We start from the raw sequence: 24,307 nt of genomic DNA, 5'->3' as shown, positions 1-24,307 counted from the left end.
TAAGTCTCCACAACAGTGTGCATTGAGACGGCTCCGGGGTGAAGTTTCCCCTGGGTACAGATATAGGATCTAGGATCCTTAACCATTAGTAAGGAAAATGCAAAACGGACCCAAAATGTAGCATCTAGGGGCCAACTTCACCCGACACCATTGAGATGTGAGGACAACTGAGCCTACCTGGACTGCATCTCTTGTTGCGTTCTGAGGGGGCTGGCCGGCGCCGCCCCGGTGGTCTGGTGTGTAAGCTCTACCAGCGACTGGTAGTACTGCTGTTGCTGCTGCTGCTGCTGCTTGTAGCGAGACAGGATGAAGAATAGGCCCAGGATGGTCTTTAGATTCCCATTCCGGATCTCTGACAGGTAGACAGGGGAACAGAGCACATCATTATCAGGAACATGGGTTCAATTCCCGCTGCGGCCAACCATACTGAAATGTATGCACGCAGTACTATAATTGCTTTGGATAAAAGCGTCAGCTAGCTAAATGACATATACCATCCCTCTGTATGATGCCTTGCTTGGCTAAGAGAAGAGACGAGAGGTCTCGTCTGACACAAACACACATCTGATGGCAAGGGAAGTGAGTATCTAGTGTTGTTTTAGTCTCAAAATGAGGAAGTGAGACTGAAATAGTGAGTCAGCTGCAGTGTGCCATTACTAACGGAAAAAGTGTCTAATTGAACTGTAACCCTCGTAATCTATTTTTGAATCTCAGATTGTTGATATTGACTATTTCACAGTTATTGCACTAGGGATTCACTGGCTGAGTGACTTAGTCCTCATGAGAGATGGGTTCTGACTAGTTTGCACACATTCACTCTAAACTTACTCTAAAATGCTTTTAAAGTTTCCTTCTCCTTGCAAAACAAAGGGAGCCTATCAACTGTGATATGATTAATCTGAAATCCAGGAATGAAAATGTATCTCTCGCTCAGCACCCGTCATCGGAGCGCTAACGCATCCACTTGTGAAATGGCTTTTCATATCAAAATAGCTGACACAGACGCTGTTTGAAAGATTTCAACAGCTGACACAGCAGTTTACATTAGGGGGCTCAACTTTCTTGGCCTGTTGTTTGCCAATTGCAAAAAGTTGGAAAGATTAATCTTTACGTTTTTGATTTCAAACTCCAGGTCGCAGTCATTCATATTGTTACATTGCAGGAGTCCAAACGGCAGTATTCACTTGAAGAACGAAAATGTCCCACATTCATTCGGCAAAGCAATTGGTCAATGGCCACAGAATAATTGGAGATTTGTAGTGTAGAACACAATAGCAAAACAGAAATAAAGGGCCTTTGATGTTACTATCTGAAACATGAAGGTCCAGTTTCCCGGACCCAGACTAAGCCTATTTGTGGACTAAAAAGCACGCTGAATGGAGAATCTCCATTGAAAGTGTTTACTAGTCCAGTACTTGGCTTAATCTGTGTCAAGGAAAACCGTCCTGAAGAGTTTGAGATAGATGCTGTTGACCATGTGAACATCTATTCATACTGTAAATAAGGACTTTTGATATCAATGTGACCAGTTGTCTCCTCGTGCTTCATATGGATGTGGAACAAATTAATTAAACACAGATATCGCAGCAGGGTTGACATTTGGAGAAAAACAAAACAGCTGCAATTTTGACAGGGATGAGGAAAATGGAACCGAAATTGATCCAGATATCCAGAGGTCAACCATGATACGGTTTCCTCTAAAGTCAGCCAGCTCTTTACCAGAGGGTTGGTCCCACTCTTTCTATTCAGCCTGCTTCCAGAGACCCTCTCCCTCAGAATGATCCAATAATGGTTAGTTATGCTAAGCTCCATTGGCCCCACCATACAGGAGCACATGTCTTTTGCCCAGTTTCAAAGCAACGTGGGCTAAGTACTGTCAGCACTTCGGTGCCAGTTCTCCTTGGGCCACAGTCAGAGTAAATGGGCCCCGCTTCGAGGGACTTTTAAGTGGTTAGAGCGGTTTCATTTAACCTTTTGTATTTTTTGGGGGCGGATTTTACGAGCCACAAAGGACTTCGGAAGAGGTAGAGGGAGGGTTCTGCTAGGCCTGAATGGTACAGGAAAAGTATTGAGGAAAAATGGGACTGCTGAACCGCTCCCACCCAATTAATCTTTCCTGGATTTAATCCCCAGACGCGGGCCGATTTAGCCTAGGCCTCTTTCAATAACATTTGACCCTAACGACCAAGGCTGTGAACTTTGACTATAGAGAAAGAGGAAGTTATAGATTTCCCTTTCAAAAGTGATATGATCTGAGGTCTTTAAACCTCGAATTATACATTCTCTTCCCCTTTCAGCTACTCTGTTCCCCAACCAGCTGACAAACAAACTGAGTAACTTCCAGAACTAGTCCTGACCTTTGCTTCTTCTAGCTAGTTATCTGATGAAGACAGAAGATATGGACTGCTAGTTGTACAGAGTGGTGGACACAGTAGGTGTGCTCTCCATGTTGTGGATCAGGAGAGTGAGTATGCGTGTCCTCACTGACCCGGCAAGGAGAGGCGTTTAAGTGCTAACTAGGCTAGGAAAAATTGTCCTATTTGTACAGGCATCTGTACCCACAGAGATCAAAGAGTAAGTTTGGGTTCGGGTGACAGTCAGCACAGTGAGAGCAGGGCCCTGCCGTCCAGCTGGTTCTCCCTCACCGTACAGACCCTGCTACCACTTAACGACCTGCCACAGATGACCCCTCGCTCTACATGGCTATGAACTGCAGGAAGGGCACTTTTAGAGGTTCACACCTGCTTTTAAAAGGTTTGGTTTAGACTAGAGCGGGTGACCCTTGAATAGATCTCAGCAGGCACGGATTAACCTATCTGTGGGTTAACTCGTAGAACTGAAAAGCCGTTGTTGAATACCCTGGCAAAACAAAAGAGTGCTGGACATTGAATGGTTTTTGTACCGTTTGTTGGCTGTTTTCTAGCATTGAACAGAAAATGAGAAGTCCAGTTTTATTATGCTATGTATTAAGTCTTTATTTGCTTGCTATGAAGTTATATCGGGGGTGTTTCCGGGACTTTGACGCATGCGACAAACAAGATCATTAAATCTGGCACATCTGAGGGTGAGGTTGCCCACAAGACGCCTTTCTGGAGTTTTTTCCTAGAAGATTATTACAGATTGTTTTCTTGGAAAAATTCCTATACCCTCCAAGTACATCAAACGTCCCGTTTCTTTTCAAACTCCACGCCTCGTAAAAACTAAGCACAAGCGTATGGAGGCCTCGAAAGTCTGCAAAGCCCACAGCTAATTCAATGAAGCATAGTCCTCACCAGCTTAGGGGTGTATGGAATGTCTGGCCCACTCCACATACACATGGCCCAGGGGGACAGAGACCCTCGCCTGGCCCACTCCACATACACATGGCCCAGGGGACAGAGACCCTCGCCTGGCCCACTCCACATACACATGGCCCAGGGGGACAGAGACCCTCGCCTGGCCCACTCCACATACACATGGCTCAGGGGGACAGAGACCCTCGCCTGGCCCACTCCACATACACATGGCTCAGGGGGACAGAGACCCTCGCCTGGCCCACTCCACATACACATGGCTCAGGGGGACAGAGACCCTCGCCCATAAAAAAAGTGATGAAAAGCGATCAATAACAGGGCTGCAGAGCAGAGTAACCCAATAGCCTTTATATTTAGGTACCCTTTTAAATTCCAGGCCGGCAAAGTCACTTTGCTGTTTTTAGGGGGACAGAATTTAGAGTAACCGGTCAGTGTATCGGGCCGGAGGCTATTTCGGCTGTTCCGATAGGTCAAGGGCATCGTCACCTCCCCAAACTTTAGAGGGGAGTCAAACTGATGGGGGTCCTGGACAACAAACACTGGTCTTAAATAACAGTTGGCTAGTTACTGTGGGGCTCCTTCAGACATGTTAACACCCATAAGAGTAGGGCTGTATATCTGTTTAATAGCAGCTTGTAGGAGGAGAGTAACCTCAAATGGGCCATTCAAAAACTATGCGTAGTTAGGTTGACCGATCCTGCTATAACTCTCAAGGACACATTAACTTCCTTCCATCCTGTGATAAATCCGTCATCTAGATCAGGACTCAGAGTCCAGGTTGGGTACTGACCCATAGTTTAAGAAACCCTGGTCTAGATGACAACCGTACAACCACAATCCTAGTTCCTAGCCTTGCCTCAAGCCACATTGGTTAACAATCATCATTATACATTCAACTTCATAAAAAATTAAATAATTCCATCTTACCTTCTGAGGAGAGCCCTTGTACATTCACTCCTCTGGCATCCAGGAAACTGAGGCAGGCGTCCACATTCTCGGTCTGAGGACAAAAACAACATGAGGAGATGAACAACAGTCAGCGGAGGAAAGCATGGTGGTTGTGGAGGACTATCGTGGAGTGGCTACTTGACATTCAATGTGCATAATGTCATCATGTCTCAGTGGGATGGAGTTAGGGGTCTGATCAACCCATTGGCCATAAAGCACCCATTGTCTGATTATGACAGAGCCCGTTTGACCCATACGTGACCCAAGGAGTCAGCCGGGCCGTCTGACATAGTGACCACAGTGTGTCCCACCTACACAGCCCCACAGCCCGGGTCCTGGTTGGTATGCAGTATGTATACAGTACAGGAGATGTGGCCCACTTGAGGCCAATTACGACACAATACACGGCTGACTGAAAGCAGCAGAGTCAACAGCGATACTCAACCCCCCTCAGAGTGACAAAGTCCTACTGAGTTAGTGTCACAGACCCTATTATATATGAACCACAGTGCATTCCTTGAGAGTGGCTAACGCCTGCCACCGTTTGCATGGCGGGTAGTCTCAGCCCTCGGCACAGAGGGCTTTCATGAGAAGGTCACCACAGGGCAGAGAGCTCCACTGGGCCGTATTGTACTAGGGCTGTGTGAGGGCGGGCCGGGCTGGGCTAGGCTTGTCAGACAGGCGGCGTCCAGCAGCAGCAGAGTTTAATGGATTCCTTCTCTGTGCTGCTTCAGCCTCAACACTCATCAGCCCTGAGGGGAAACGTCCCCCCAGAGGAACAGGGACACCATCTCAGTAGTCTGGTCTGGAGTCTAGCCTAGACTGTTGACTAAATGACTGTAATGTAAAGGCACATGTCAGTGATGACATCAGACCTTATTAAGTCAATAGAGGAGGACCGCCGGGTGTCTCTGACGACGCCCTCTCTCTCACCAGGCAGCCCTCGCAGATACACACACACATCTTGGTTGTGATTACAGTTCAGTTGTAACTACATGGCAAGGGCACATTCTGTAGCGTATCAACATTGCACGGATGGTGCCCAGCTCCAACCTGGCCCTGACCCGTCTTAGGGGGAAAGGAGGTGGATTTACAGCCAGTCGTACAGACGGATGGGTCTCGTCTGAATTCAATGTATTGTACCACTTCAGCCCTGCCCAATGGCAGCCTGCAACATGGAGGGAGGGCCAGAAGGATGGATGGCTGTTTACTCTGCCTGTGTCAACAGGGTCGGGACCAGAACACGGGGATCACAGCCTGTTCATCTGACTCCACAACACAACAAACAGAACTGGAAGGGAGAAAAAAAGAAGCAAAGATGTCGGGCCGTTCACATGTGGTTTGTCCCACATATGTGTAGCCAGACACATGTGCACTCCAACAACCTAACCGTTTGATTATACCCTCCTCTCTTAAAAATGTGTTTAGCACATTCATCGCAGTGGAGTGACGTGTGACGTGTTGAGCACCGTACATTATGGTCATCATTTCCCAATTAAGTCTAGTCAAATTAAGTTGCTAGCTAGCGAAGTACCAAATGCAGATTTGTGTTGTTCCGTTGAGGGCGGTTGTGGGGAAAAAAACAGAGCCTACCCGACAAATTCGAATGAGCCATGAGCACAAAGCATATGTGGAAATTAACGTCATATAAACACAGATTACATTTTTGTCAACGAGACACGCATGGTATCACCTCAGCCTCCTTGGACTAATGTTTCAATGTTTTTAGCAATTCTGTTTTAAATGGCTACTTTCAAAATATTTAAAACGTCAAGTCAAATATCCACGGATGCCTTCACGCAGCTCGTCTGTTGGCATCTGTTGGCCAGGCAGAGAGAGAGGGAGGACAGAGACTAGAGAGGCAGGGCATGTTGAACGGTTGTCACAAAGACAGAGGAGTCAACCCATAGGTTGTGGGTTCGTTTCCACGGGGGCAGTATGATTGATGCACTCACTAACTGTGTCGGTAACGTCTCTATGATGTGTAATAGGAAAACAGACAGTAAATCTGTCCTGGAGAGTGAGAGACCTGTATCCTGTCTGATCATTTTAAAAAGAGACTGATCAAATGAGGCCATGTTTTGCAACTGACATTCTGATGTTCTCACCAGAGAGCTATGTCTATTAGATCAGAGCCACCACTGATGATCTTCTGTCAGTCTTTAGATTCAGATGACGTAAACAAAGCTGAATCGTCATTTAATGCGTTGATGATAAGTGCAGCCTTAATGTTCCACTGCTTTTTGGCTAAATAAACTGCCATTTTGGTGGGCGGTTTGGCTTTGTGGGATATTTTAACTGCTTCTCGAGGAACTCGGATCATTTATTGTTCCGACGTAAATTGACATTTTACAGATCCACATAAGTCATTAAAAGCAATTTGGAAACTAAACATTTTGATGAGGCACATTCCACCAAATCAGCTTACGAGGAACTTGAAAAAAACTTGCACTTTCAAGAACTGACAACAACACAAAATACTCCATTGGAAAATGACTGCTGATTTTAGGCAAGCGCAACTGACATAATACTGAAGTCATCTTGTTAAAGTATATTGTTGTTAGAGTTATAATCATCGTAAATCAAACCATATTTAATTCACACACTGCACAGATCAAAATATGAGGCTCTGATGCTGAATAAATGTTTGCAGTTTAATTTGCTCTCATCGCTCCCAAGTCCCAAAAATGTGTGTTGAGGCACTTTGGGCATCGCTAACGGTTTCAAGTAACTGCCACATTTGGAAAGTGTTATCCCTCAGACACAACTGTCAAATACAAAATGGGCCCACGCCTCAATTACAATGTGATCTGCGCCAAAAGCAATCTGTTTCAAAACAACACAGAATACCTTGCATTGGTGCTTCACCACGTCTCAGAACAACACAGAATACCTTGCATTGGTGCTTCACCATGGCTCAGAACAACACAGATTCTTCATTCTCACTTTACCCTCAGAGAAGCCACACCGCCTGTACTGCCACTAACTCAGTGCTATGCTAAGAGTGCTTCAAATGCTGGCAGGGGCCCATGTTACCTTTGTTACTTTACGAACCTGTACCATTGAGTTTGAACACTGTCAGAACAGTGGTGGTGATGGCCCATAAATTCCTGTGGGCGCTTGTCTAATGAGTAAAATTAGCAAGCCGATGATTTAGACTAGAGCGTCACATAACTGAGATGCTTTACTGCATGATTGTGCTTTAATCACTGTAGTCAGGCCTGGGCTTTGAACTCCATATGCTAACAGGCCGACGAGGCCTCCTCTCAAACTGAACTGAAAACAGCTGAGGGAAACAGAGAGGTTTTAGGGGGAGAAGAAACTTGAACAATTTATTTGTTTGGTCTTGATGTATTTGGCTCTTGGTGAGGTGTTTGTGGTTTAAAGGCAGATCCCCCTGCCTCTGTTTTGGTAGAAAGATTAAGGATAGGCCTGGAGAAATGTAACCACTCTCAAATTCATAGACAGAGCTATGGATGCAAGGACTGATCCAAGATATCAAAATTATATTTTTAAGCATGTTTTGAGGCTTACAGTGTTTGTTTACATTGTTTACAAACACTGTAGTAAAACAAGCTTATATGTTGGGTTCTGATGGGTTAAGACAGTTGAACTAAGGTCATGAGGCATTTATAAGTTATATTCTTCAAGAATCAATGGGTATATATCATTCATTTATAAGTCAAAAAATGGATGTAGCAATTGCAGATTGCCCCTTTAAGGCTTTTTGGGGCGTATGTTACAGCAAATGGAGTTGGTGCTTTCACTCTCTGCTGCCTGCCGCTTTTGAAACCAACCTGAAAGGAACTGGCTCATGCCCTCCCCCAACAACACACCATCGTTCTCCATTAACGTTCCCCCTCTTTTTCTCTAACTCTCATCCCTGGATCACCTCACCAGTCAGCTCTATAGGGTCTGACACTCTCATCCCTGGATCACCTCACCAGTCAGCTCTATAGGGTCTGACACTCTCATCCCTGGATCACCTCACCAGTCAGCTCTATAGGGTCTGACACTCTCATCCCTGGATCACCTCACCAGTCAGCTCTATAGGGTCTGACACTCTCATCCCTGGATCACCTCACCAGTCAGCTCTATAGGGTCTGACACTCTCATCCCTGGATCACCTCACCAGTCAGCTCTATAGGGTCTGACACTCTCATCCCTGGATCACCTCACCAGTCAGCTCTATAGGGTCTGACACTCTCATCCCTGGATCACCTCACCAGTCAGCTCTATAGGGTCTGACACTCTCATCCCTGGATCACCTCACCAGTCAGCTCTATAGGGTCTGACACTCTCATCCCTGGGGCGACGACTGGCACATTACAGCAGAGGGGGATTCTATACCACATCATCCCAGGGTGATCAAATCCAATGTAAGGAGCCGGCTCCAATCTAATATTAGTCAAGCTCTGGATGGTGGGTGTGTGAGGATTAATCTAATATCAGTTAAACTCCGGATGGCGGGTGTGTGAGGATTAATCTAATATCAGTTAAACTCCGGATGGTGGGTGTGTGAGGATTAATCTAATATCAGTTAAACTCCGGATGGCGGGTGTGTGAGGATTCATCTAATATCAGTTAAACTCCGGATGGTGGGTGTGTGAGGATAAATGGGGTTGTGGCGTAAGTTTAGTTACTCAATATAGATTTTGGGTGACAGTACTAACCATCTCCACTGACTGGTTCTTTCATACGGCTGTCAGATAGGGCAGGCTTTCCACAAACCCTTGAAACTTGGGAAATACACAGTCTCTCTCCTATGTTGATGCACTTGTTTTTTTTCATCTAAACTATGAAATAACACATATGGAATCATGTAATTACCAAGAAAGTGTTAAACAAATCAAAATATATTTGATATTTGAGATTCTTCAAATAGCCACCCTTTGCCTTTATGACAGCTTTGCACACTCTTGGCATTCTCTCAACCAGCTTCACCTGGAATGTTTTTCCAACAGTCTTGAAGGAGTTCCCACATATGCTGAGCACTTGTTGGCTGCTTTTCCTTCACTCTGCCATCCGACTCATCCCAAACCATCTCAATTGAGTTGAGGTCGGGGGATTGTGGAGGCCAGGTCATCTGATGCAGCACTCCATCACTCTCCTTCTTGGTAAAATAGCCCTTACACAGCCTGGAGGTGTGTTGGATCATTGTCCTGTTGAAAAACAAATGATAGTCCCACTAAACCCAAACCAGATGGGATGGCGTATCACAATAACACCTCCTCCTCCATACTTTACGGTGGGAACTACACATGTGGTCTCACAAAGACACGGCGGTTGGAACCAAAAATATCAAATTTGGACTCCAGACCCAAGGACAAATTTCCACCATTCTAATGTCCATTGCTCGTGTTTCTTGCCCCAGCAGGTCTCTTCTTCTTATTGGTGTCCTTTAGTAGTGGTTTCTTTGCAGCAATTCGACCATGAAGGCCTGATTCACACAGTCCTTCTGAACAGTTGATGTTGAGATGTGTCTGTGACTTGAACTCTGTGAAGCATTTATTTGGGCTGCAATTTCTGAGGTTGGTAACTCTAATTAACGTATCCTCTGCAGCAGAGGTAACTCTGGGTCTTCCATTCCTGTGTTGGTCCTCATGAGAGCCAGTTTCATCATGGTTTTTGCGACTGCACTTGAAATGTTCCGTATTCACTGACCTTCATGTCTTAAAGTAATGATGGACTGTCGTTTCTCTTTGATTATTTGAGCTGTTCTTGCCATAATATGGACTTGGTCTTTTACCAAATAGGGCTATCTTCTGTATACCCCCCCCGTTAACCAGTAGCATCCACAGCTTGGTAGCTAAGGATTCACCCCTACCACTATGACTTCATCATACATGAACCCAGCAGCACAACAATGCGGGCGGACGTTGCTGTTGACAAGCTACAATGGGAGCTCTGTCTAATAATAACAATAATAATATGCCATTTAGCAGACGCTTTTATCCAAAGCGACTTACAGTCATGCGTGCATACATTTTTTTTGTTGTTTTGTGTATGGGTGGTCCCGGGGATCGAACCCACTACCTTGGCGTTACAAGCACCGTGCTCTACCAGCTGAGCTACAGAGCTGAGGCTCTTCACAGAGGGGACCAGCAGGGTCAAGCGTTGGCATCTGAAAATTGCCATCTACATAACCTGCTGGCCAGTCAAGTAGCAAGGTGAGAAATGCCTTCGCAGCTAGCACCGTTTCCTGCCACCAACGACCTCACACAACCCCCAATACCTACCGAGTAAAACTAGAAACTGTGGGTGCATCCCAAATGGCACCCTATTCCATATATAGTATAGTGCACTACTTTTGACCAGGGTGGCATTTAGGATTAATCCCATGTCTCTGCTCCAGGGCTGAGATTGTAGGCTTTAGAGGAAAGGACATTGTGACGATCCTCACAATTGATTGAAACCGTGACACTACCCCTATCACATTGAAGGTGATTGAGAGGGTGGCTGTGTCGAGCCAGTTAAGGCAGAATGGAACAAATTAAAAGCCGCAAGGAAAAGTGAAGGGTCTTTTTCGAGCTGAAATCTCTTGGTGCATAAATGGACTGTCCATAAAAAAGTATTTTGGGAAGTGTACCATATTTATGGAGAACACGAGGAAAAGAGAGATGGAGGCAAAGAGGGAGAGATGGAGAGAGAGAGAGGTAGAGAGAGAGAGAGAGAGAGAGAGAGAGAGAGAGAGAGAGAGAGATAGACAGATGGAGGCGGTCAGGAACTTCAGTTTTGTGAGGGAGAGAACAGAGATAGATCAAAGGTTACCAATCCCCTGACAGAACCTTTTTAACAAGTCAGCTTTTTTTCCTTTTAACAGGGCAGCCGTCGAGGCCTCTTTTTTATAATGAGAGATTAAAAGGGTCCATGTGGGGTACAACTAGGGACATAACAAGCCTGTAGGTGTTCCCTCGTCAGTTCTAAAATAGCCTACTGTGTAGACACATGAAAGGGTTGCCCCCACCCCAAAAAAATTGTCCTCCCATGGCCTGGCCTTCATGGAGGAAGAATGGAAATTGGATGAGGGTTTGGAGTAAATCCATGGCAATGAGCAATGAGATAGAAACTCGAGCAGAGATGCACAGCTTCAATCCTCCACAGAACGGCTGATTTGCATTCTTTTAACTAGGCACTTATTTCTACCTGGGAGAGGTGCGTGCGCTGCCAATGGGTAACATTCATTGATCAAGTAAGTGGGAGAGAGAATGGAAAAGCAGCAGGACTGTAGAATACGAGGGCCAGAGTTGTGACTAGAGGATGATCCTATCCAACTCCGTTTAGAAACGGTGAAAACACTGTTCCAACTATCCAGCTGCTCAAGGCAACTTCAGGTCAATTATCTATTCCAGGGGAATTCAACTCTTACCCTACGAGGTCCGGGGAACTTCTGGTTTTCTGTTCTACCTGATAATTAATTGCACCCAGCTGGTATCCCAGGTCTAAATCAGTCCCTGGTAAGAGGGGAAGATTAAAAACAAGTAGTGGAACTGGCTTTGATGTCCAGATTTGAATTTGAGGGATATATGTCATCATAGTGAAACCCAGGGACACTCCCCAGCCTCTCGTCATGAACCTTCATATGTCGCAGCATTACCAGACCAACTGATCCTCATCTCACAAGGACAGGCTTGACAGCTGGAGCTGGCAAATCCAATAAGCAACCGGTGGAATAAAACAGTGCAGATGATGAACAGTTTAGCCACACAGGAACCCAGGCCAACACTTCACACCAGGTATACATGATCCATCTAAGAGTGCTGATACTGTATTAATGCTGGCAGTGTCGGGCGAACAAGGTTAATGGGATGGGCGCGTGCTGCGTGTCCCTCATCTATCCGCCTGCGCACTGCCAACAGATTGGCCCCAGATGACGCCGGGCTGCTTCACGAGTCCTTAACCAACACTTAACTCTATTATGCCCTCTGTGTCACTTTGTGACGGGAGAAGGAACCAACCAACCTCACTTCAACTGACTACTGCAGCCTGAGGCTCTCTCTGAAGGAAAATACTAGGGTTGTATTGGTTAAAGTGCTGCTAGGGCAAAGCAGGCATCGCTGCCTCAAGTCTCGGAGTCTCTGTAAAATAAAGATAATCACTTTATTATCCCCATGAGGAAAGTTTGTTTGCGGCTCTGTGCATACATTAAAATACATCATCAAGCATAGACAAAGGACATATGGAAACAATTACAGACAAATTCTATCATAATAGAAAAAGTTCAATTCATGAGCGATTCTATGATTCATCTATTCAACTATATACACATCAGTACAGTGCCAACTACAGGGACACTGGGGCTTCTTAGACTCCAGCGACTTCAGAAGGACAGTGAACCGAGCATCACGTCATGTCTGCGTTACTCTGATGTGTGCTGCGGTTGATTAACGACGCCCTTAATGAGAATGATTAGGCTTAATCTTTCTGCTGAACAGAGCCTTTTACGATCCAGGCTGCCATTCTCTGTTTGAGCATCGTTTCTTCTACAACGACTAAAGAAGAAGAAGAAAAAACTGCTCTGTTCAAGGGCACTGTTTGTGCATATCTAATTCCCCTGGCTATTCCATACACAATTAGAGAAGTGTCGCTGTCAGAAAGCGTTAGATTTAACAGTGGAAGAGAAGCGCAAAATATGCTGTGAGATGAAAGAGGCATCTTAAAAGACACAGAGCTCTGACGTGACATCTTAATAAACAGTGTGTGAGTTCTTCCCCACATGGCTAACCCAGTGTAAAGAGACATAGTCAGACTGTAATCCCTTTACACTGTCTTGTCCTTGGGAGGATCTCAATTGCATTTTCTTGATTCCTGGCATCCTCTCTCCTCACCTCCTTCTCAAAACCCATTTAATGAGATGGGGAGAGGAACCTCCCCTCTGACCATCTCATCCAATGGGTTTTGAGGAGACAAAAAAAAAACACAGAAGAAAAATGTACTTACTGTGACTGAGATATGTGGTTTTCCCACCTAACTATCTTAAGATGAATGCACTAACTGTAAGTTTCTCTGAGCAGCTGCTAAATGACTAAATGTAAATGAGAGAGGATGTGAGGAGTCAAGGAAACACAATTGAGATTCTTCTCTTGTATAGCTCAGCCTGCTGTAGTGTATTAAGATTATGACTTTGTTAATGTTTTTAAGTGGAACCTGAGAGGATGTTTATTTAGTGTCAAAGGGAATGGTTTTTAGGGTGACGCCCCATACAAGACAGGGGATTGGACAGTAGAGGGAGCCACCCATATTTTGGGGAAGATTATATATACTGGGTTTAAACGAAGAAGATCAGAGCGGCCATTACAATTTGGGAACCACTGCTCTCCGGGTGATCTGGACACCTGTACACTTATGCTGAAATCTTGTGATATGAATAAAACTTATGATCAAAGTTCAGTATGAGCGGACTCCTTTGTTTAGCAGCAATGATTAGCAACATTACTCGACACTACACTGCCTCTGAAGAGTGGTCGTGCACTCTCCCCACTGGGACCAAATTGTCCTGTGGGTCAGGATGTGGTCTACAGAGACTCTCAGTCCCAGTTCCCAGCAAACCCAACCCCAAACACACCAAGCGGCATGTTTGGAGAAAGGCTCGCTCAGAATTCCAGACTCGACCACTGAGAATGCCAGGCCCTTTGGAATCGCTACCATCTCTCACATGTAAAGTATTCACGCTTTCCTCCCGCTTTTTCTCACCCCTGGTGCCCCCAGTTGGCCGAGATGCCCTACCTCTTGCTCTTTCACTAACGGAGAACAATCGTGTTGGGGTCAATTAGTGTTCTCTACCAGCTGGCTGGCCTTAAACGAGCGCTTAGCCACGTTCTCTCACAGACAGATTAATTAGCCGACCTGAGCGGAGTCAGATCAATGGGAGAGAGTCTATTATGCAATTTAGTCTGTGAAGTATAGCTGGAGCCGTGTTTGAGAGAAGCCTGTTCCTCCTACTTCCTCAGGCAATGAGAGATGCTCCCCGCCTGCTGAAAATAGTTTCTTCAGTGTTGTTCAGCTACACAGCTACAAGCTCCAAAAAGCTCAATGAACAAGACTTAAGGAATGAGTCATTTCTCCGCTCAGTAGCGGTGATACAGTGCCCTCCACTAATATTGGCAAGCTTGGTAAATATGAGCAAAACGGGCTGTGACATTTTTTTCTTTATTGTTTATCCTCTTGGTCTTTCATTTAAAATATTCACAAAAATCTAACCTTTAAATAAAGTAAAATTGAAAGAAAATGTTTATTCTTATCATAAAACAAATATTTTTCTCAAATATATGTGTGCCACAATTATTGGCACCCCTTCATTCAATACTTTGTGCAACCTCCCTTTGCCAACATAACAGCTCTGAGTCTCTCCTATAAAGTGTAATGAGGTTAGAGAACACATGGCAAGGGATCTGAGACCATTCCTCCATACAGAATCTCTCCAGATTCTTCAGATTCCGAGGTCCATGCTTGTGGACTCTCCTCTTCAGCTCATCCCACATGTTTTCTATGGGGTTTAGGTCAGGGAACTGAGATGGTCATGGCAAAACCTTGATTCTGTGGTCAGTGAACCATTTTTGTGTTGATTTTGAGGTGTGCTTTGGATCATTGTCCTGCTGAAAGATCCAACTTTAAGCTTCCTAGCAGAGGCAGTCAGGTTTTGATGTAATATCTGCTGGTACTTGATGGAGTCCATGATACCATGTATCCTAACAATTTGTCCAGGGCCTTTGGAAGAAAAACAGCCCCACAACATCAAAGATCCACCACCATACTTCACATTGGGGATGAGGTACTTTAATGCATGGCTATCGTTCTGTCTACGTCAAACCCACCTCTGGTGTTTGTTTCCAAAAAGCTATATTTTGGTCTCTTCTGACCATAGAACCCAGTCCCATTGAAAGTTCCAGTAACGTTTGGCAAACTGTAGGCGCTTAAGGTTGTTATTTGATGACAGCAAAGGCTTTTTTATGGCAACCCTCCCAAACAACTTGTGGTTATGTAGGTGGCGTCTGATCGTAGTTTTGGAGACTTTCTGACCCCAAGACCCAACTAACGTCTGCAATTCTCCAGCTGTGATCCTTGGAGATTTTTTGGCCACTCGACCCATCCTCCTCACTGTGCGTGGGGTCAATATAGACACACATCCTCTTCCAGGCCAATTGTTAACATCTCCAGTTGCTTTAAACTTCTTAATTAATGCCCTGATAGTGGAAATGGGCATTTTCAACCGTTGAGCTATTTTTTTGTAGCCATTTCCAGATTTGTGCAGCTCAATAGCCTTTTGTCGCACATCATTACTGTATTCTCGGGTCTTTCCCATAGTGATGGATGACTATGGGAACATGGCCTGTGTCACCTCATATTTATACCCTGTGAAACAGGAAGTCATGGCTTACCACTTAATTGTTCCTAATCACTCAGGTGAACTTAAAAATGTAAAATATGAATGGGAATATACTTCAGTTAGATTTTACTCATGCATTTCTAGGGGTGCCAATAATTGTGGCACACATGTTTCGGAGAAAAATATTTATAGCATTTATTTCACATTTATTTTTTTCAATCATTTTTACTTTAACTAAAGGTTCGATTTTTGTGAATATTTTGAATGAAAGACCAAGAGGATAAACAGCAAAGAAATTGTTTCACATCCCGTTTTGCTCATAGTTACCAAGGGTGCCAATGTTAGTGGAGGGCACTGTATATATGGACCGACACGATTGAGGTCTCACTTTACATTACAGAGCCCTTATTACAGTGTAATTATTACAGTTAGTATTGTAATTACTCATTTTTACACTGTACTTCACACTGTAGTTTATGGTAAGGGTTGCTGCTGTAAGTACTATGAAACAATGAGTAACTACAATATTATTAAATTGTACTTACAGAGATTTTACACAATGATAGCAATACTAATGTAACGTGTTACGGAATTGGACGTTTGCCTATTCCCATCAACAGTTGAATGCAGGGCTCTCCAACCCTGTTCCTGGAGAGCTACCGCACTGAAGGTTTTCGCTCCAACCCTAATCTAGCGCACATGATTCTAATCATTAGCTGGTTGATAAGATGAATCAGTTTAGTTCCAACTGGGCTTGGAGTTAAAACCTACAGGAAGATAGCTCTCCAGGAACAGGGTTGGAGTTAAAACCTACAGGAGGGTATCTCTCCAGGAACAGGGTTGGAGTGAAAACCTACAGGAGGGTATCTCTCCAGGAACAGGGTTGGAGAACCCTGGTTTAGTTACTCATATTAGCTCGATCACACAGACAAAACCAGAGAGGCACATAGCATCAATTGCCCCAGCGATAAAACACACTCTGAAAACCTGTCTGCCACATCATCTCCAATTATCCTCTGTTACCTCAGGTGTTCCTGAATTGCCCTTTGACCCTCAGTGGCTTGCCTTAAATCCATCCAGTTCTGAGGACCAATGTTTTCCTCTCTCCAGAGTTGCTCACTGCAGCACAGCTCCACAAGTGTGTCAGATGTCCTCTCTGCTCATGTCCCCCATACACCCCGAGCCACAAGCAGACGTGTTTCCTCAAAGTCAAGTGCCCCTCCCCACCACAGGGGCTGGCGCGGCCAATGAGGCTCATGCTGGATCAATGGGCTTTGAGTGACTGAGACAAAGAGTGAACACACACACACACAGTCACGCACACACACACAGGCATACACACAAACACAGGCATACACACAAACACAGGCATACACACACACACACACACACACCTCCTCCAGCACAAATCCTTTAGGGACAGGGGTGGCTGGCGTCTGGACCTGCATGCCTGTGGTGTTGTAGGGGAGAGCCCATAGTGACCAGTGTGTCACAGTGGACCAGACCCAGCTCTAGCCACAAACACAGGGCTTTGGCCAAACACCAACCCTGCTGGGTTTACTGTAAGACAGAAGCCTGGTTTGTAAGCCCCCCTCAGAATCCATTAAAACTACACTCAGACTACACGGCAATAAAGCTAGCTAAGTCACTTTTAATTACACTAGTGGAAAAGATGCCAAAACAGACAGACAATGTGAGAGAACCCACTGAATTACAGTTAGATTGAGAGGTAATCATCAAGCTGTGGGCTGTGTGCATTTAGACATTATGCGTTTAGAGTCACATCATTGAAAGAGTATACTCTTGGTTAAGAGATTCTTTGCAATTAGGACCATAGCAGTCAGCCTTCTGTGGTCTCTGAATAGTACTGTTATGTTATGTTTCCTGCAATCCGATCAAATATGTTTATGACAGTACGCTGAAAGACCTACAAAGCGTGTTCTAAAATGTACAGACTGCAATTCTTAACCAGGCCAACATTTCAATACCATGACACCAAAATAAACCAGAAATAATGCTATCATTTCTACAAAAATAAATGTGAAATAGCAGACTCACCATTTGTGATTGACTCCTGGGGCTGCCATTGATGTCCTCCACTTTTTCATTTGCTGGAAGAAGAATAAAAAAAAAAACGTAAGTGTGAAACCTTCCCAAAAGAAGAAGTGCCTAAACACACAGTGAAGAACCAGCGACCCATCTGTGTTAGGGGACTTCTAGTCTAGTCTGGTGGAGGAGCCCAGCATCAGCAGGAGCATGGATCTCTCTGTGTGTGTGTGTGTGTGCGTGTGTGTGTATATGTGCGATTCTGTGTGTGTGTTTGTGTGTGTGTGTGTGTAGGAATGCCCCCTGCCTGACCACGGAGCAGTGAAAGTTTGGGAAAATAAAACTCTCTGCTAATTCATCAGCTGCTGCCTGAGTGTTACTGACGCTGGATCTCGAGCCATTGTCTGTTCGGGAGAGCAGGGTAAAGTTTCAAGAGAGCCCGGGAGGTGGGAAAGAGAGAGAGGCAGAGCATCAACACCAGCCACTCTAGGCTTGCTAAAAGGCACACATGGAAGACACATGGTTCAGTAGAGCAGGACTAGTTTACAGTCCGTGTGTAGTGGGTGGTCAGGGCTGTAGCTTCTCTCCTGACACAGACTTCAGTTGGAAATGAAGATAAAGTGTTTGTGTTTCGTCTAAATGCCTGAGGCCGTTATGTTTTATAGCTGGGTATATGGATAGTTTTCCTCAGCCTAACAAGTGAGGTTAAGTCAGGAGTGAATGTGTGTGTGTGTGTGTGTGCGTGTGTGTGTTTGTTTGCATCTGTGTCCATGTTTGTGTCTGTGTGTGCGTGTGTGTTTGCGTCAGTGCCTGTGTGTGTGTGTGTGTGTGTGTTCTCTCACCTATGATCTGGATGATTTCTGCCAGCAGAACTCCGTCAGCAATGTCTATGGTCAGGTCCTTGATGAGTCGAGGGCAGCCAGACTTGGTCAGGTAGTGGTTGGCCCAGTCTGTATAAATCTACAACACAGAGGACAATATGGGGTAAGGGTGGGATCTATAACCATAGACAAAAAGAAAGGAGAGAGAAAGACTGACAAAGAGAGAGAGAGAGAGAGAGAGAGAGAGAGAGAGAGAGAGAGAGAGAGAGAGAGAGAGAGAGAGAGAGAGAGAGAGAGAGAGAGAGAGAGAGAGAGAGAGAGAGAGAGAGAGAGACTAAAAGAGAGAGAGAGAGACTGACAAAGAGAGAGAGAGAGACTGACAAAGAGACAGAGAGAGAGAGAGAGACTGACAAAGAGACAGAGAGAGACTGACAAAGAGACAGAGAGACAGAGACTGACAAAGAGAGAGAGAGAGAGAGAGAGAGAGAGAGAGAGAGAGAGAGAGAGAGAGAGAGAGAGAGAGAGAGAGAGAGAGAGAGAGAGAGAGAGAGAGAGAGAGAGAGAAAGAGACTGACAAAGAGAGAGACAGAGAGACTGACAAAGAGAGAGACAGAGAAAGAGAAAGCTACAAGATGATCTGACTAATTTAAAGACGGGAATCATAGTGCTTGGCATTTCCTATTTGAGGTATGAGTCACGTTTGTTTTAGTACCATGGTCACTGCTAACCTCGACCACACAAAATAACAAACACAGGCTTCCTTAGACCTCCTATCTCCCAGAATCAGACGGGCCAGTTCTATCTCGACATAAGTAGCAAAAACAGCACACCAGTGAGTATTAACCAAACAGTGGATTCCCAATACATCTCTCCAACACAAACACAAATATTGAATCAAAGACAGACGCTTACAACATCAGAATGACTGGCTGGGTTTATGAGCTCACTCTGCAGGGCTGGGAAGGAGATCAGATCACCCTTTCAAAGGAGAGATCCGACCAGCTACTAATGCATCACCAGCATGACGTTTAACTGCTGTTACTTTCGGTCTTTCAATAGACTCCATAAACCGATTAGGGCCAGGACGATGCCAGTATAGTGGTATCATGGCAAGGAAACAAAACACCAAGCGGATTTAACTTCTTTAGGAAAACAGTCCTAATGTTGGAAACAAACATCATTATGTTGTCATCCAGAATCACGTATCTATTTCCAAGCTATAGCACACAATATTTTACATGAAGCAGGTTTTTAAAGGACCAAAGAGTCTCGTCTGCTTCGTGTTTTCATTTTTGCCATGGAAAAAATATTGCGATACTGGTATCATCACAGTCCTCAAACCAATAGGTTGATTTGTTAGCTATGTACTGTACTGGTGATTGAAACTAACAGCTGCAGAGATTTTGACGAGTTCTGTTAGGGGGAATCACATCTGTGGTTTATCCTTACATTCCTCCAACTCTCTTCAGGCAGTCCACTATCTCGCTGAACACTCATTTTGAGAGGATCATCTTCTCATACTGTCTATCTACCTGCAGGAGGAGGGAACCACAGAGAGGGAACCACAGAGAGGGAACCACAGAGAGGGAACCACAGAGAGGGCAGGATGAACAACAGTGACTGCAGCGTTTTCAGAGCAGCGAGGCTGTGCGTTATTCATGGAAATACTCAGAGACAGGCACAGAAGGGGCTCTTCTCTTCTCTGACAGAGATTATTTCCACTGGGTTCTCTGGGGGGTACTTTGAAAAAGGCGTACCTCAGGGGTCCGTTGTGGAGCCGCTCAAAGATGCCCACCACCATACCAGAGCATCGCACTCTTCTTGTTATCCTTAGATTAATTCAAAAAAGCAAGAGGGCTGGTTTTTCATATCCTACATGTGTTTGTGTGAGGACTCAACCAGCATGAGGAATTTTCAATGTCAAAATCTGCTCAGAAATGCAAGGGCCTCTGTGGAGGGGTTTTGTCTGCGACTTTCAGACCACCGGTGGTCTACTAAGAATGCCATTGACTGAAACTGTCAGAACCACTTCAATATCACTAAAGGAGCTGTTTTAAAAGGACCACTTGATAGAGAGGTTAAAAGACGTACGTATATGCAGATTATAGGCACTTTACATCTACCAGCCTATGGTGCCCTTTTCCCAGCAACTCCCTCATAAAAACCAAGCTCCTTATTAGGAAATGATACCCCCCCCCCCCACACACACAAACACACCCCCACCTCACACACTGCTCCCAATTAACAGTGTTTCTCTCTCTTTCAGGGAACGGGGCACGTATCCTTCAAAGACGCCTCCTTTCAAAGGTTTTATCTGTTGTGGTTTTGTTCGCCGGCTTCTCTCTGATGAGGGAGGCATTAAAGAGAACCAGGGAGAGGCGTGAAGCGCCTTCGTCAGACAGACACACACACCACGTGTCGGAGTACAGTACACACACTCTTAAACCAGGCCCCACTAGGCCTCACCACTACTACTTCCTGAGGAGAGGGAACAAGCACAGTGTGGAGAAGAGAGCACGCCTCACATTCTGACACTTCTAGTCACAGAAGCCGCGGGAAATACTATGACGGCCGAGGGATATGGAGAACGGACTGGGTTCATGACGTCTCTACTAACGGCTGTGACAGATAACACCAAGTATGCACTGGGACGGCAAGGGGCCTGGGTTTGGAATGCCAGGGGGGTACAGTAAGTGACAGAAACTTCCTCAAAGAGAGGAGCCTGCAGAGGAGGAAGGTGCTCTTGATCCTCTGCACCTCTGCAGCACCTCCCTCCCCCAAAATAAGAGTGAATCAGGAGAGTGCCGCATTGACACAATCACAGGGAGAGAGGGAGAGAGAGAGACAGAGAGTTTCCTCTGCCAGGGATGTCTCTGGTAAAAGGGGAGTGTTCGATCAGCGTTTTGACACAAGGGGAGAGACGAGGGGAGGCGTGCCTCATTAAGGCGGAGGGGGACGGATTCAATTAAATTCACCACAAGCGATTGTTTTGGAGAGAGAGAAACTGACTGCAACCGCATTTGTCAATTGGAGGAAACATTTGGAGTCGTTTGTTAGGGTTTTCTGTCCAGCCAAACAAACAACATGCTCAATAATAGAATTAAATTGTGCTTATTCTCTAACGATGATTGTATAAATTACCATCACATTCATCCATTTTGGAATAATTCACAATCTGAAAAGCTAGAGGGGCTCCATGGAGTTAAACTACATTCCACTATGTCTACGCCCTAAAATGTCACCCTATTCCATATAGTGCACTACTTTTGACCAGACCATATGGGCCTGCTCAAAAGTAGTGCACTAAATAGGGAATATGGTGGCATTTGGGACACATCCTATATGAAGTAAATGGGTGTGACAGAAAATAGAAAATGATTACAAAGCAGTCTCTAAATCAGATAATGTAATGGAGGGAAAAAGGAAGGACACTGCTTCAAGGTGAATCTGCCCCCCCAATGCATTCATTACAGCACTAAAAGAGACCCACACAAAGTTAGCCAAACCAGCCAGTATGTTATCTGGACCTACACACAAACCACAACAACAGATTGACAAAGAAACTGCCTAGCCAACTTATTTATTTCATGTGAAACTCAACTAGGCAGCCAGCCTGAACCTACCCTTGTCTGTTTCACTGACGGTAAACATTAACAGCTTCTCATTCACTCTCCTCTTCTCTTTCTCTTCACTGTTGTTGCTATTCATTCGGTCTCTTTAAGCCCCTTAAATAGAGACTCACGGTTCAACATGTCGTGCATTTTTGTCTCAGTTTCCCTGACTCATCATTTTATTTTCTTGCTAACAGCTCTGACTCAGGGTGCAATTCCATCCAGCTAACAAACGCTGTCAGGCAACGACAGAACAAATGCTGTCTGGCAACGACAGGACCTATCATCCTAACAGAAGCCCTAACCTCAGCCGTGCCACTCTCAGCGTTCATAGAGAATAATGACATCAGGACACACACACACACACAAACACACACACACACACCTCGCACACACAAGCCCACACCCCCTCCTCCCTCCATCCAAGCTCCCCGAAGCAGTTACAACTATCTATTCTCCAGTGACGTTAGCTACAGAGCTGTCAATGTACCTGTTATGAAGCCATCTCCCTCAGCGTCAGGCTCCTGTACAGATAAACAATCAGCTTTCACGCCAGTGTGAGAGTGCCTTGCGGCGAGCAGATGGACTGATTTACAGTCGGAGCTCAATGCAGTGTCTATGGCTGCGCAGGTACTGCCGGCAACCTGCAGTGGCCGCTTAATACCTCCGGGGGGAGCCAGCCAGCTACCAAGGAGAAACAGAGTCTCAGGGCTTGAGGGACTGAAGCAGACCTGTCTGTGACTTTATACAGGCCAAAGGTATTCACTGTGCTGTGGAAGTCGAAGCAGTGGACTTTTATCACTGATATGTGTAGCAGAGAAGGATGGGCTTTAAAACACACACTCACGAACACATGCACACACACACACACACACACTTAAACACACTCATTAACACCCAGTTGTTCATATGAGGATGAGCCCAAACATGACACTGAGGTGGACATGGATATATGCACTCACACACCTGCACACTACACACCACAGCAATAATATTTTCAATGCAACAATAGCAAATAATGTATACAGGTTTGCTTATGTGCCGTTGGATATCAGCCTGAGCCAGACTTGATTTAGTTGTTGCTGTTTTTCTCTGATTTCATGGTAGTTTTCCATTGGTACCACTAGTCTTCCCAGCACCACATGTGACAGACCAGAGATTAATGACATAATGGCAATGATTCCTTAGTTTGTCAGGAGATTTGAGAGGTGGGCTGGGAGAGATAAAGAGATGGAGGTTGTGTCTGGGGTTGTGTCTGGGGTTGTGTCTGGGGTTGTGTCTGGGGTTGTGTCTGGGGTTGCGTCTGGGGTTGTGTCTGGGGTTGCGTCTGGGGTTGTGTCTGGGGTTGTGTCTGGGGTTGTGTCTGGGGTTGTGTCTGGGGTTGTGTCTGGGGTTGCGTCTGGGGTTGTGTCTGGGGTTGCGTCTGGGGTTGTGTCTGGGGTTGTGTCTGGGGTTGCGTCTGGGGTCCTCATTTCTGTGGCAATGGGATGGGACACCCCCTGGCTGTTCAGTGGGATGGGACACCCCCTGGCTGTTCAGTGGGATGGGACACCCCCTGGCTGTTCAGTGGGATGGGACACCCCCTGGCTGTTCAGTGGGATGGGACACCCCCTGGCTGTTCAGTGGGATGGGACACCCCCTGGCTGTTCAGTGGGATGGGACACCCCCTGGCTGTTCAGTGGGATGGGACACCCCCTGGCTGTTCAGTGGGATGGGACACCCCCTGGCTGTTCAATGGGATGGGTCACCCACCCTGGCTGTTCAATGGGATGGGACACCCACCCTGGCTGTTCATTGGGATGGGACACCACGTGGCTGTTCAATGGGATGGGACACCACGTGGCTGTTCAATGGGATGGGACACAACGTGGCTGTTCAATGGGATGGGACACCCACCCTGGCTGTTCAATGGGATGGGACACCCCTGGCTGTTCAATGGGATGGGTCACCACGTGGTTGCTCAATGGGATGAGTCACCCGTGGATGCTCCCACAGGTTAGCTAAGGAGGTAAAGCTGTCAGTGTGTGGTACCTATGTGTCTGTTGGCCTCTGGCTGTACCCCTGTGCCCTTACTACAGCTAAACACCCCGTCTCCCTCTCCCTCCCTCCCCCTCTCTCTCCTTTCCATCTCTCTCTCTCTCCTTTCCACCTCTCTCTCTCCTTTCCATCGCTCTCTCTCTCTCTCTCTCTCTCTCTGTATCTCTCTCTTATACAGGCAGGTCACAGTCGTCTAGACACAGACAGAGAGAGAGAATTGTCTGG

General features: G+C 45.8%; 1 protein-coding gene across 1 annotated transcript in view; it reads right to left on the bottom strand.

Annotated features, from left to right (window-relative positions):
- LOC123481773 (neuron navigator 3-like) overlaps window positions 1-24,307 on the bottom strand; it is a 140,418-nt gene that overhangs the window by 53,496 nt on the left and 62,615 nt on the right. Inside the window, exons 2-5 of the mRNA XM_045206780.1 lie at window positions 18,456-18,573; window positions 17,626-17,678; window positions 4,221-4,293; window positions 178-352 (exon numbers count right to left, since the gene is read on the bottom strand). Coding sequence (XP_045062715.1) covers window positions 178-352; window positions 4,221-4,293; window positions 17,626-17,678; window positions 18,456-18,573 — 419 coding nt within the window. The remainder of the gene's footprint in view (window positions 1-177; window positions 353-4,220; window positions 4,294-17,625; window positions 17,679-18,455; window positions 18,574-24,307) is intronic.

The sequence above is a fragment of the Coregonus clupeaformis genome, chromosome 23 (assembly GCF_020615455.1).
Source record: "Coregonus clupeaformis isolate EN_2021a chromosome 23, ASM2061545v1, whole genome shotgun sequence".
NCBI classification, from domain to species: domain Eukaryota; kingdom Metazoa; phylum Chordata; class Actinopteri; order Salmoniformes; family Salmonidae; genus Coregonus; species Coregonus clupeaformis.
Note: the sequence above shows the minus strand (reverse complement) of the source record. Positions and strands in the feature narration are given on the sequence as shown.